Source organism: Xiphias gladius, chromosome 4, assembly GCF_016859285.1.
Source record: "Xiphias gladius isolate SHS-SW01 ecotype Sanya breed wild chromosome 4, ASM1685928v1, whole genome shotgun sequence".
Classification (NCBI taxonomy): domain Eukaryota; kingdom Metazoa; phylum Chordata; class Actinopteri; order Istiophoriformes; family Xiphiidae; genus Xiphias; species Xiphias gladius.
In genome coordinates this window covers 4,227,064-4,241,451 of record NC_053403.1, presented here as the reverse complement: position 1 = coordinate 4,241,451, position 14,388 = coordinate 4,227,064, and the positions used below count along the sequence as shown (strand labels likewise).

The 14,388-nt window shown below is 43.1% G+C and overlaps 1 protein-coding gene across 2 annotated transcripts; it reads left to right on the top strand.

Moving 5' to 3' along the window:
- The first annotated feature begins 1,263 nt into the window (after positions 1 to 1,263).
- On the top strand, positions 1,264 to 14,085 carry vgll2a (vestigial-like family member 2a). Of its 2 annotated transcripts, XR_005707354.1 has the most exons (5): positions 1,264 to 1,459; positions 3,164 to 3,410; positions 6,509 to 7,003; positions 13,001 to 13,137; positions 13,976 to 14,041. XR_005707354.1 is itself a non-coding variant. In XM_040125760.1 (4 exons), the coding sequence occupies exons 1-4, from the start codon at positions 1,382 to 1,384 to the stop codon at positions 14,059 to 14,061; spliced, it is 906 nt and encodes a 301-aa protein (XP_039981694.1). In that variant the 5' UTR covers positions 1,264 to 1,381; the 3' UTR covers positions 14,062 to 14,085. The 2 variants fall into 2 exon arrangements, 1 of the variants encoding a protein (XP_039981694.1); XM_040125760.1 differs by lacking the exon at positions 13,001 to 13,137 and having other exon boundaries at positions 13,976 to 14,085.
- Positions 14,086 to 14,388: the final 303 nt, after the last annotated feature.

Below are 14,388 nucleotides of genomic sequence, written 5' to 3'. Positions count from 1 at the left end.
CCTCTAATGAATTGAGGGTCAACACGTCCAGCTTCTGACATCCAAGCAGGAAAAACAACGAAATCAAGGCAGGCCCAAAAAACAATAGTTCCAGGATCATTGTGTGTTGTATTGAAAAATATCGACAGAGTATTGTCATAATTGCCATATTGTGAGAATTGTAATTGAAAAATAATGCATTTGGAACACGAAGGGTGGCGTCATTGGAGAAGCACTTGACGTTATCTGATAAGGGGTTACATCAGATGAAAACATTGGCAGCCACCAGTGCAGTGTATAACATTTAGTACTATGGGAAACACACAAAATTTCACACCTATAATGCCTATAATAGATGAGAATTTTTGAGCCCCCATTCAGTATCGCAATCACATTTACAAACTCACTCCTCTGCTAATGTCAGTCTGTCCGGGAAGCGACATGAACCCGAGGCAAGTCCAAGACTTCTCAATTCATCCTGGAAAAAAAAAATGAAATGAGCTTGAAAAGGAATAAGACATTAAAGGAAATTAATGAGGGATTATGACCAAAAAATAGAAAAGAAATAAAAAGTCCAACTTACTTGATGAGGGTTTGAATTGACTTTTGCAAGGAGCAAAAGTGGAACCACATCAGGTGTTTATTAATTAGTTTGAATTAATTAGATTAAGCTTGTGTGGCAACGTGGTATTTCTGTAAATGTGGTTAAAAGCTCCAGAAAAGATCACAAGTGAACCTTTAAGAGTACTTTTGCCACACTGTCGTTCCCAAGGTCGAGAATAAACTTCTATTATCTAGATTAATCTCGAAGTTTACTGTAGGTGAGTCAATGCAGAAGCCCATTGTAAACTTGTGCGACTGAAATAAGAGGAAAATGTGAACGAAAATAATGGAAGTGTGTGGGTTACGGCTTTGCAAGGGTGCACAATAAAATAAAAGTAGATGAATATGAATGCACAACACTCATGTTAAAGTCACCAGAAATAATAAACAAGGTGTGGATCCAAAAAAAAATTTTGAGATACTAAAGCAAACAAGAATGAAGCAGATATTTGGTTTTATAGGTTCAGTTATTATAATGTTTCCAGTCTTTTTAAGCCCATTAAGGCAGAAGTGGAGCTCGGGCTGTGATTGGTGGGAGGGAGGTCAGGCTGGGCGTGTGGCACGGGAGGGAGTGAAGGGGGGAGGAGGAGGAGGAGGAGGAGGAGGCTGGAGCTTGGAGGGGGGGGGGCTCCCTCCGTTGCGCCCCGGCCGCGGTCCAGTGCGTAAAGAGCGCAGAGCAGCGGAGTAAGCGAGACCTCTCCAACTGCGCGTCCTCCGCGGCCGGGATTACCGTCTCCTCTCCGTCTGAACAGACCCGCCCGCTCAATGAAGCTTGGTGCGTCTCCGTGATTTCTTCGCCATGAGCTGCTTGGATGTGATGTACCAAGTGTTTGGTCCTCAGCCTTACTTCAGCTCCTACAGCCCCTATCACCACCAGGTATGGATCGTTTACGCTCCGTAGACTGTTTTTGAGGCTGCCCACGCACCGCTTATCTCCACACCGGAGACCTTACACCAGTTTCAACGTACAGAGAACTTTTACGTTCAGGTTTTAAAGTCTTTAGAAGCCGCCAATTAAAACTTAAAAACAACGCCAACACAGTAGATTAAGCCGCTACTCTTGCCCACACAGCCAGTGGCCACGGATAACATCTCCTACAGTCCTTCAAACCATTTTGTATCCGCTTGCCTACCTGAAAATAGGTTAAACGACCGGCTGGCCGACACTTGGAAGCCTCCAGAACGCAAGGGCATATGGTGGACCACACTTTTACGCGCCGAGTGCGGCGGAGCTTCACGCGGGGACGGCGAAACGTGCAACTTTTTATTCCGGGGGGGGGGGGTCGTCGCCAGTCCACTTTGTCTGCCTTTGCGTCGGTGTGGTTTCTCCAGGTCAAAGGGGGGGTCCTCTTCTTCAGACCACCGCCAGCAGATGGTCCGGCCCGTCTCTTCGAGGCCGGTTTTTTTTTTTTTGGGGGGGGGGAACCCATCGCCACTGATGGATCTCATGTGCCACACGGTTCACCCGGCCTGGGTTGTTTTAAGGAAGTCACACGGGAGCGACGATGAACTCGCCCAACGTTTCGTTTCCTTCTCTAATTTTAAATTTTTTTTAAAACTGATCATCGGGTTTCGGATTTCGATTCCAATCGGATCTCACACTGTTTTTGCCCCGTTAATATCCCTCCTTTCTTTCCAAGCCTTTCAGCTTCTGATGGCACATTTGAGCCCGTTAGCGGACCTCATGCCTCTGAGTGTCAGTAGCCGGAGTGCGGCAGGTTTTTTGCGAGGCCTTCGCAGACCTGTTAAAGGGGCTTTTTTCCCCCGCTCTCTTAAAACCGCTAAGTCAACGTCCAGGCATATTTCACATTTTTTTTCACTGTTTATTTGCTGTGTTTTTTGATCTATTCTTTTGTATGGCTTATCAAATACATTTTTAATATTATAATAGCAGTTTAAAAAACAAACAAACAAAAGAAAACCCCTGAAGTTCCTCGTCTTAATGCACCTTAAAGCCATTTCACACAGTTTTAGCACCTTAATCTGGACTTTTTCTATTTTATCATATCAATAATTTTAAATAAAATGAGAAAACAAAAAGCAGTGAAACAGTTTGTAGGTTCTTCCAATCACTGTGTGAGTGACCGGTGCCAAGTTGTTATACTTTAAAAATAAAAAATAAAAAAAAGGCCACAGTGCTTTACATGTTAATACTTTACATCTGTGTACTGCAATTTATGTAGCGACATAGTGGTAAATTAAAAAGGAAAGTGACCTATTACATGTAGTGGTTGATCAAAATTATATTGTAAGTAAAAGCATAATTTTTAAATTTTCAAATAAAAACCACAACTTTGGGTTCATGTACTTTACATTAAGTATTATACTTGTTGTGCCATATGTATCTATATATGCATTTATATTATAGGTCAGTCCACCACTAGACACCTGTTGTGTCCTGAAAAGCAAATTCCAGAGACTCATTTTGATGAGGTCTAGAGGTCAGATGTCACATGTATAAAAATCGATGCATCTCTGAAAAACGATTGTGTGCCAACGGGCAACTAGAGCCCCCCCTTTTTTTCCCCCACAGTCTAAGTTATGCACATATACAGCATACATCTGTATGTCCCCCCCCTAGAAACTGGCCTTGTATTCCAAAATGCAAGATCCCCAGGACAGCGGCAGCCGGCTTGGCCCCCCGGGGCCCCCGGCGATCAAAGAGGAGGACAAGGAGCTGCCGCCGGGAGCCGAGTACCTGAGCTCCCGCTGCGTCCTCTTCACCTACTTCCAGGGCGACATCAGCGCCGTGGTGGACGAACACTTCAGCCGAGCGCTCAGCCAGACGACCGCATACCCCGCCTCAAGCAGCCACAAGGCCGAAAGAGGTGCGTATGTCTTTGTGTGTGTGTGTCTGTGTGTGTTTTCTCTCATTGTATGTTGGTCAGTATGGAAATGCATTTTGACCATCATACGATACTAAATTTCTCCAGTGAACCCCCATGAAATGCTTTAACCTTTTTCCTTCTTTTTTTTTTTTTTAAACTCTGGTGTGCTTGTGCCATACATTTGGTTCCTACTGTTCATGTGTTTTGTTTCTTCTTTTTTTTTTCATGTTTTTGATATTGGTGGGCTGAGGCTGTTAATAGCAAACATCATTTCCCGGGATTCACCGACTTTGTCTTGGTCCCTCATAGGATTTCTGCCTGGTGCCACTTTATTAAATATTCTCATGCGAAGAAAAAAATAATAGAAAAAGAGGAGATCCTCTTGAACTGCCACAGCCGGCGATGGTGGTATTTACTCATGTCAGTCGAAAGTCGGGATCCGAACACCAAAGGCTTCGGTTTTTGCTGCAGATTTCCACCGATGTCGCTGAAGCCGATGTTTCCAGTTTTGCGCTGCTGTTCAGTGTCTTTGTACCAGAGAGGACCAACCTCTGGAACAGCATTTAGGTCATTCGGGGATAAATCTAACCAAAATATGTCACTAGCAAAAGATGAGGTCGACAGTTTCCCACAGACAACTCAATTCGACAGATGGGTGAACAACTTCAAAATGTCCTCAATATATCAGAGTTAGATTATACTGGCAGAAACATGATTGTGTATTGATATGCATGTATCAGCTGATATAAATTCGGTCCCGTGTCTTGTGGTTCTGTTCCCCCGTCCCTGCTGGAGAATGGTGTTTAACGACCCTCAGCTTTTCTTCATTCTTGCGAGCGCCGCCGTTATTTTATATGTCACCAGTCATGTCAACAGAAAAAGAGAGAGGACGCGTGTTTTGTTTCACACTCGGTTGGCAGTTTCCCCTGCTGACATTGTTTTTTTTTTGGATGGAAATATGAAGTCAGGCAAAACTGTGAGTTGGTTTAAATAACGCACGTCAAAAATATCACAATATGTTCAGAAAGCAGCGTGTTTTGTATGTTGCTGTGAGGAAGACTGAAAGTACAGTAGGGTATAAGTGCTTAACACAATTCTCAGTTATTTGAAGTGACTTAAATTTATGTGAAAGTGGGAATACCTCAGATTAGGGAGGTGTTAACTATTTTTTCTAACATACCTTTTTGTTTAATTGTTCATTTGGAGTGCTGCATATTTTTTTTTTAGCAATGTGTAAAGGGTCTTTGAATAATTTAAATTAATAGCACAGTTAAAGGTATTTCCCAGAAATGTTGTTTTTTCATATTCCTTTTTTGGTGACATTGCGGCTCTCACAGACTTTGCACTGTGCTCAAGTGACTTCCTCACGTTAACCGGTGATTCTTCATTATTGATCTGTCAGCTGCAGAAATAACATTGATCAAAATAAAGCTGGAATTAATTTGTATCCCCACAGATGTTCAAACTTAGTCTTTTATATAAATTTGAAGGGATAGTTATAAAAAAAAAAGATCATAAGAGGATTACAGTAATGTCCTTGTTTTTTCCCAATCTTATGTTAAATCATATGTGAATCCCTAAGCCTTAGTTAACAACCCGACTTGCGTTTATTCCATCTCCTCACATGGCCGTATCTAAACGCTACCACCTTTGTGTAATTTCAAAACTGTTGAATCCAACCAGAATCTGAAAAAGGTCAGTGCATTTTTTACTGCTCCGTTTGCAAACTAGAAGGGCTCTCAGAGGGTGAAGACCACCAAGGCCAACGTCAAACGAGATACACCAGAGTCCAGAGAAAAAAAATTCAAATTCATAGTAAGTGATCCAGACATGCCCCAGAATTTAATGGGTTCTTCGCTGGCCCGTGTCCCATCCCTCCACCAAGTTTGATGCAAATCGGTTCAGTACTTTTTGCGTAATCCTGCTGACAAACAAACAAAACAATAAACAGACACGGCCTGAAAACATAGCCTCCTTGGTGGAGGCAATAATAACCACTCTTTTTTTGCAGTGGTTTACAGGATTTTCGGCCAATAATTTCTTGACTTAGAGTTAAAACCCCTATTTTGGAACAAAAGCCCTATTCTTCAATCCAACCAAATACTATTCTGCATGGCATATACAGCATGCTCGCTCTTTACTAGACATTTCTGAACTTCTAAAATGTGACTTCATAGTTGTGTCGATTACTTCTAGGGCTGCAGCTAAGGGTTATTTTCATCATCCATTATTTATTATTATTTATTCAGTTAATCAAGCAATTGTTTTGTCTGTATTATGTCAGAAAACTGTAAGAAATGCTCATCTTAATTTTCCACATCCCCGAGGTGAAATTCCTCGTTTTTTCACCCACAGTCCAAAAAACTGTGCTTTATGAAGTGATAAGTCGATAATCAGAATATTTGCAGCTTAACTGTAATTAGTTCTGCAAAAATTAGCGATAAATAATACATTTAAAAAGGGCCAGTGTGTAGGATTTAGTGGCATCTAGCGGTGGGGTTGCAGATTGCAACCAACCGAATACCCCTCCCCTCACCCCTCCCTTTCCAAGCATGTAGGAAAACCTACGATGGTCTTCAGGTAACAAAAAAAACACGAAAAGGCGCCCTCTAGAGCCAGCGTTTGGTTTGTCCGTTCTGGGCTACTGTAGAAACATGGTGGTGCAACAGGAAGGGCTCCAAGGAAGGGGACCCGCTCCCTATCGAGATATGAAGGCTGACGGAAACACAACAATTCTTAGTTTCAGGTGATTATACACTTGTGATAACGATTATGAATATTACTGTATATTACATGTCTGCCAATAGATCCCCCGAAATCCTTGACACTGGCCCTTTAAACAATTTAAAAATTAGGAATTAGGGACAAACTATATAAAAAATATAATATATATATGGCTGAAAGCTTAGAAAAAAACAAGCAGGTGGACCTTGCCGCAAGAATTTTTTTGACAAACTGCTTTTTCTGAAGTCAAGAATTAACCTTCAAACTCAAGTTTTAAACTTGAATGTGCTCTAATTCGTTTCTTTAGGTCATCCTAATAACTGGTTGCTATTCAGGGAAAGTAAACAAACCTGTGGATTTCTGTTTCTTCCCAGATGGATCATTCCCTATGAGCCAGCGAAGTTTCCCTCCTTCTTTCTGGAACAGTTCCTACCAGCCGTCGGTCTCTTCCACGCTGGGCAGTGCTCTGTCAGCTCCCCACACAGAGCTCTCTTTCCCTGGGGACCCGTACTCCTCGGCCTCCCTGCACAGCCACCTCCACCAGCCCAGCCCCGAGGCCTGGCACCCGTCCCACCACCACCACCACCACCATCACCACCCTCCTTACTCGCTGGGGGGCGCTATAGGAACCCAGGGCTCAGCATACCCACGCCCGGGGGTTCATGAGATGTACGGCACGGCATTTGACCCGCGCTACGGCTCGCTGTTGGTGCCGTCGGTGAGGCCTCACCACCGGCTGACGTCCAGCAGCTCGGTACCGGGGCCCAGCGCCTCACCCTGTGACGTCAGGGGGAAGGGGGAGTCGGGGACGGGCTCGACCTGGAGCGGCACCTTCACCGGAGCAGAAATTGGACTCAACATGGACACAGGTATTGTCGGTTTTTTTTTCCAGGTCAAGTCAGTTTTATTTATAAAAGCATAAAATGTTCAGTCTGCAGCACTGAGCAGCTATAGGTGTTCCAGTACCTTGCAATCATCCAGTGTACCCAGGATGTCTGGAGCACTTTAACTTACTCAAGGGGGGGTTCTCCTGTAGATTTATTCTTGTGTTTTATTTCATTGGGCCTGGTGAGAGCTGTTTCACTCAAACTCAGGTAACACTATAGTAACTTAACGTGTAAATACAGCTGTTAATCCCTTCATGAGACACGTGGAAGAGATTAGAAACATGAAATTTTCTGAGAACATAGTTCGACCATTGTTAATACACTGTTTATATATTTCTTGTTTATATATTGGTTTCGTTAGATGGACATAAATTATGTGATATTTGGCAGTCTCTTTTGAGGCTGGGCATATTCAGATGTTTGATCATGTGTTTCTCACTGGGACTGCTTGATACTGGTAACCGACATTTTTAAATTACAAGATAGAGAACCGGCTCATCTATGAAGTGTCAGCAACTGGAGCTAGATTTACTCTGAGTCTATCAGCAGAAAAAATAATGTGTGATCAAGCAGGATTGAAATCATGAAAATCTGTGACTTCGTGTGTTTACAAGTTTGACAGAGTACAACTTTAGCTTGTAATGGGGCTGTGTAAATAAATAAAAAAAATTCAAAAATTTAAATTGTAGTCGTAGATGTGGTCATATGGTTCGACTATGACTAGATGGAAACCATCTGTAGGAAAACAGCCAAAAGCATTGCAGATAAAATCTAAGTCATGATGGCATCTGTCACCGCAGACGAACGCGAGAATTGTTAGATTTGTGTTTGTAATGGATCTTCTCCATTCCATATTGACTCACTGAAACATTCTCCGTGGCTTGGGCCGACATTTAACTTGGCCACCACCTGTCAAAAAAGCACAGTCCACCAGAGAACTAATAAATGAGCTGGTGTAGTGTTTGGCTGGAACGAAACAGCATCAGGTTAAACGAAAAAATCACAGTTATTCATTTAGCGCGGCCACGTGACAAAGTACCAACCTCGGCATGAAAAGCCGAAACTGAATAAAAGATCCATTTCCCTGCCTCAGATCGACTTACCACAAGTGGTTTGAACCAACAAACTGACTGTCAATCAGCACCTTAACACCAGCTGTCAACTTCCTTTTCTCTTGCAGTCTTGCTTTCATCCCCTCTCCGCCTCGGGCAAGTCCCCCCTGCTTTTATCAACAAGACATTTGTGCTTCTTTTTCTAATCTCCCTACTCTCACCTCTTCCTCCACTGCCTTCTCCTTTTCTTTTCCTCCTTTCTTTCCTACTCTCTCAGGTCTACAGGCACAGGATAAGAGCAAGGACTTGTATTGGTTTTAGAGACTTCTGATACACCCCAACCCCCCCTCCCTATCCTCTCCTACTTCAGCTGTAGCCTCTCTCCTCCAATCCTGCTCTACTCTGTTGCTCTGCTGCTGTTGTGGGGTGACTGACAGAGAGACTGACGGCAGTTTTGTGCTGTAACGGCTTCTGGTCTACTTGCAGCTCTGTGTTACGGTGGACTGTGCAGCAGCAGCGCAGCCCTGCTGAGCTGAACGCCGACAGTGCGGATACAAAGCGGGCGTGGAAACAAAAGTGGACTCGCAGAGATGAGCGAGAGAATCTGATCTTGACGGATGTGGACAAAGACGAGACTCTTTGTGCTTCTGTAACAGGCAGGGACAACATTCCTAAACTGGAAAAAGTCTGGGGACAGACGGACAGAGACACATGTGTTGTCAAACTCCAAAGACAAGCGCTTGAAGGACTTGGCAGGACTTGCCTCACTGGGACAACTGGGCTGCAGACACTGGGAGTGTGTTATGGCTGGAGGAAAGGCCACGTTGGTGTGGAGGAGGCCGCACAGCAAGAATTTGGCAGGCGGTGAAGGCAGGAGGAGTCCAAACACTTTGGTTTACAAGGAGTATTGGTTCAATGTCAACCCAGATATCCTTTCGTCATCATGTTAGAGCCCAGTTAAAGTTAAACAGTTTTGCATGGTCTTCAAATGACCCAAAAAAAAAAATTTACGTCACAATTTCCCAAAGTGTTTCAAGCAACAGCTCCAAACAACTTTAGCTGTGTCCCAATTCCACACTATGTACAAACTCTAAGCAGGTTCTCAGCATTTAAAAAAAAAAAAAAAAAAAAAAAAAAGTTGAAAAAGTCTGTATGCAAACTACATCCTCTCGATTTACCGTATGACTGTGCAGTTGGACCACAATGCAATGCAGAAAATGAAGCCGGGAGCTGCTGACAACACCAAAAAATGAAAACAGATGGGTGCGACAGCTCCAGGGAGATCTTATAAAACACTAAAATATTATTAAGTCTTGGCTTTTCTCTTTGAGAAGGTGATTATTATGACAAAGTCACAGTTTGACCAAGATCCACGGAGGCACGTTCTGTACCGCTTCCGTTCCTTTCAGTCCAAAACAGTTAAGCTCACAGTGTGCTATGCACAGTGGTGCATACCCTGTAATATCGGTGTGTAGTATGGAATTGGGACGAAGCTGTTGTCTCATCAAGCTGCTACGTTGACTACATGGATTTGGGGATTTGCAAGTCAAATAATGTCCTTACTATATATATTCTCTCTTAGGTTACTTACGATCTGACTGGTGTTCCAATCGAAGGAACCATCCACTGACTGTATTTCACCATGTTGGAGGTCACAACTGTGAGCTGAAATAGTCATTTATATTTAGCGCTGGTTCAGAAAGTTAACGGGCAACAATCGTGAAAATCACAAGTCATTTATCAGGCACTAAACCATTGCTGCTTAAAGCATCTCAGACATGAGGATTTTGTTTTTTTTCCCCCTATGTTTTACGATTGATTACCTTCGAGGTTTGGGCCGCAAAAGTATTGAGGTTTGGACTGTTTGTCAATTTAAAGATGTGTCACCTTGGGCTCAGTAGACATTTTCCCCCTGTTTTATTTTCATTTTTTTTTTTTAGCGTTTATACACTAAACAATTCAAATCAACTGAAAAATAATGGATTGATTATTAGATACTGAAAATTAGTAGTTGCAGCCCTAAATTAGAGTCTATAAGTTTTTTCAGATTTTTTTTTTTTAAGTTGAAATATGCTCACATCTCAATGTGGAGAGGTGCTGTGCCAGAGATATTCCCTTCTAAAGTTTTAGAGCGAGCCTTGCCTTCCTGACCAATCGTAGACAGCCAAAGTCAGGTGAACGCACCTCTGGTCTACTACTCCTCTCACTCCGAGGCTTCGAGCTAGTAATAGCTGCCTGAAGCCGGCACCATGGCTGACTCACAGGCTTGGCAAGCTCCCGCCTCCTGCGTTAGCCGAGGCGGCGAACACGAAGCGGATGTAGGTTAAGGGCCGCGCGGACCTACAGACAGTGGATATTTGCTACCTAGATGTCCAAATAAACCTCATTTAACGCCGTTTCTAACTTAGATGTCTTTTGACCTGTAAAATTACAAACAAGAAAAGAAAAAAGAAAAAAAGAAAGAAAAACAACCCCAACATGCTCACTGTGAAATATTGACACTTGCTGATGATAACTGATGTCACAGATAGCCAAGAGACGAGAATAGCTGTCTATAAAAAGGTGTTAAGAAATTTCTATTTGACTGGAATTTTTAAAAATGCCCATTTGATAAAATGCTGCAGCAGTTGAAGAACAGCCATTTCCTGCGTCCACGTTGAGCGTCATCAACTTTCAGTCACACTCTTAGGCCAAACGGGTCTGAACGGAGCCTTTAACCTGCTGCCGATACAATGAGGATGGATGTTTCGACGAGAGCGCGCCCGCCTCGGCGGCAGCACGACGCCGCCCGGGGCAGCCACCGCCGCATCGCTCTGCTTAACCCCGCGGAGTGGCCCGGACTGTGCTAACCCTCTCCGTTCTGGACATTTCTCGAACATTTTATGGTGAAAGCAGATATTAAAGAAAAAAAAACATTACAAAAAAGAAACCATGTCAACAAAAGAAATCTAAACCTCACACCACTGGCTGTTGAGAAAGAGAGAGAGGGAGAGGGGAGGGGTCCCTCTAATGAATGAGGAGAACGACGGCTATTTGAAGCCACTTGACTTTCTCGCCTGCTCCCCTGCAGCTGTCAACGACAACTGCTCCTCAACTCAGTACACACACACACACACACACACACACACACACACACACACACACACACACACACACACACACACACACACACACACACACACACACACACACTCCCCCTGTGCAGTGTTAAAGCCAGGCCTATGAACTTAATAAAGGGAGCATTTAGTGTGAGCTGAATCCTGCCCTACTGGGACAACTGGTGTGATATAAGTGAAGGGAGCAGTGAGCAGAACATACACACACACAGACACACACACACACACAACACACACACCTGTCAAATATTAATTTGTTAGTGTGTATGTATGCACGAGGCATGTGTCTATTTCTATACTTACAAGGACCAAATTTTTGTGTCAGAGTAGAAAAATTCAGCCAATGTTTTATTGATCTCATTACGCTAAGTGGCCACTAAATGTTTAGGATTTGTTAGGATTTGGATAAGAATTGGGATTACAGTAGGTCTAGAATTGTATTAAATGATTAAATGACATTGTTTGCATTATCTAATTTATAATGAGTTCTCTGGAAAAGACCAAAACCAATGAATTACCTTGCTATCAGATATTGCCCTCTGTCTCTAAGCCTGTGACTTCCACAGACACCTTGTGACATATTCTTTAATTATAACGAACATGGTCAGAGTAGTTTGTTCTGAAACATCTTTGCGACTGGGCCTTCTGTCTCCGGAGATGTCCCTCTGTCATGGACACACGTGTAGATCCATGTCAAGTGCCCGGTCACACCAGAGAGAGGCACAGCAAAATGCCTTTTGTCCCTCCTCCAAGATATGAGGTTCAGTCAGAGGCATTTGCGTCACTGAGTTGAGCATTTATAGCAAATGGATAGATGTGGCGGAAAAGGGGGAGCATTCTGTAGAGAGCCGACCCCCCCCCCCCTTAAATCGTAGCTAAAAAGAATCAACAGTACTACGGTACCACATGAGGAGATTGGGGTGGCGGAGGAAGCTGTGCCAGAAAACGGCAATGGCATGAGCAAGAACACCAGAGCAACAATGATAAGTGCCGGTGCTGTACACCTGCATGAATATGATTGAATGCTAGTAGCCACACGGCTGCGAACGAGCCAATCGTTGTGACGCAAAACGGCTGGTGCCAGTCAGCCAAACGCAAGCACGACTTCAGTGCCTGTGCCTGAACTAATGCTACGCTTTAAATATAGAAGCTTGATGATAAGCCCTTAAAAAGAAGTCAGCGCTGCCGAGATGGTTTGCAGTTGGTCAATAGCATGAATTTGCGTATCAAAGCTCAAAGTTCAAATTCGATGCCAAAGCGCTGCGGGAATTTACGTCAGCAAATCAGCTAATATAAGGATTCTACTGAAATTATCGTATTGGCCTGGAAATTAGGTTTTGGACGTTGTCTCTTATATTTGAGGACTAGATAATTATGTGTTCATAAAGGTCAGATATTCTTTTTGAAGGGAGGGAGTACCAGTGTAACAGCGTGTTAAATTTTTGGTCGTTTGCAGCCTTAATGTTGCTACGCCCGCAAGTGTTCTTCAGTCCGTTTATAGTGAGTCTTTCGGAGTCAGTCGGGGCCTGAAATTGTTTCGTGAGCCCAGTTTAAACTGCAAGAGTTTGTGAAGGCTGGTGTAACATGTTTTGCCTCCACAGAGAAAATAAATGTGTGACGACCAAAAACGAGTTCATAGCGTCTCCCGACGTCTTTACTGCAGAAATGAACCAGGGAGAAAATCTGTAAAGCAACCAAGGACTACAGTCACAGATGATGAGCTGTGACAGGAGAGTGTGAGTCTGTGACTGATAGACAAGATACACAAATGTGGATTTTTCATATTACCATATTTCATGTTTCATTTATAGAGAAAAGGCTCCAGTGACGAAGACTGTTCTCCTTGGATTAATGGTATCACAGGGAAACTTTCCTCATCAGGACGAGTGTAAAAGTGTCTCCTCGAAAACGGATGTTGGAAAAAAACTAAGGTGTCGTCTTATATTTGGTAATTGATTTCAGTCTGAAATTTAGGGGTTAAAAAGATTACTGGTGGGACTGAGCCCTTAGACTGAGCACTAAAGCTTTTCTTGCACTTGCTGATTGGTATGGGCCGTTTCATTCGTGCTTCTTGATCAGTGGCACATTCGTTAGCCGTTTGGCAGCCAACTCACTGGAAACAAACCGTCATGTTCACACAGGTACAGTTGGGACACTCGGTTAAGTTCACTTGTTTTTGGTGTTTTTTTTGTTTTTTTAAAAAAAAAAAAATGATAATAAGAATAAAAAGGCAAAGAGGTTGGGGTTTAAACAGTAGGAAATCAATATAGCCACTGAAGGTCCTTTTAAGTATAGTGAAACAATCATTTGAGAGTGTGTGTGTTTGTGTGTGAACCAACTCTCTACATGACTGATGCTGTGCCAATTATGTAAAACTGTGATATAAACTATTTTGTCATCTCTTTTCATTACGTCCACGCACATATTGTAAATCAGCAGTCACAGCATGCAACAGCGTTCTATGTGAATATATTAATATATTGCCTAAAGTATTGTTTCTGTTGATCTCGCTCCAGTGTAAAGTCTCTGTATGTAATTGCTGTATGCCTGTAACGATAAAGTAACGGCACTATCGGGTTCAAAGGTGACTTGGCTCTCTCCTCGATGGCCGCTCTGTCATTTTCCCAAAGCAATGGCTGAAAAGGGCGAAATCTGAATCTATAAAATGCAAGAAAAGAAAAAAAAAGGTTACAACATAGCTTTACTACTGAGTAAATAAAGCACTGTTTGGCTGTGGTTATGCTACACTCCCATTGTACTCACAATTTTATTCATTTATTCGACAGACAACTCAGAAACAACGACACAGTGGGAGAGGCAATGCAACAGATGTTATACACAGTATAAACAGGCAACATGTCCTCCAACCTAAACCACCACACAGGTCGTTCGTCCCTGTTCTCAGATACGACCCATAGGGGCCTACCAGCGGCAGGCGTACCACACCTTCGTCATCATGGCGAACAATGATAAAGCACACGGTTAAGGTTGTGGAACAGTCACGGTTTGGTTAGGTTTAGGCACAAAAGCTTCTTTGTTAAGCTTTAGGCACCTAAACTGCTTGATCGGGTGTAGGAAAAGATCTTGGTTTGGGTTAATAAACACGTGTTTATTAAGGTTAAGGTTAAGGTTAAGGTTGAGAGATGGCCATGGATAAAAGAAACAACGTTGACTATTGGTTTCAAACAGGAAACAGTGG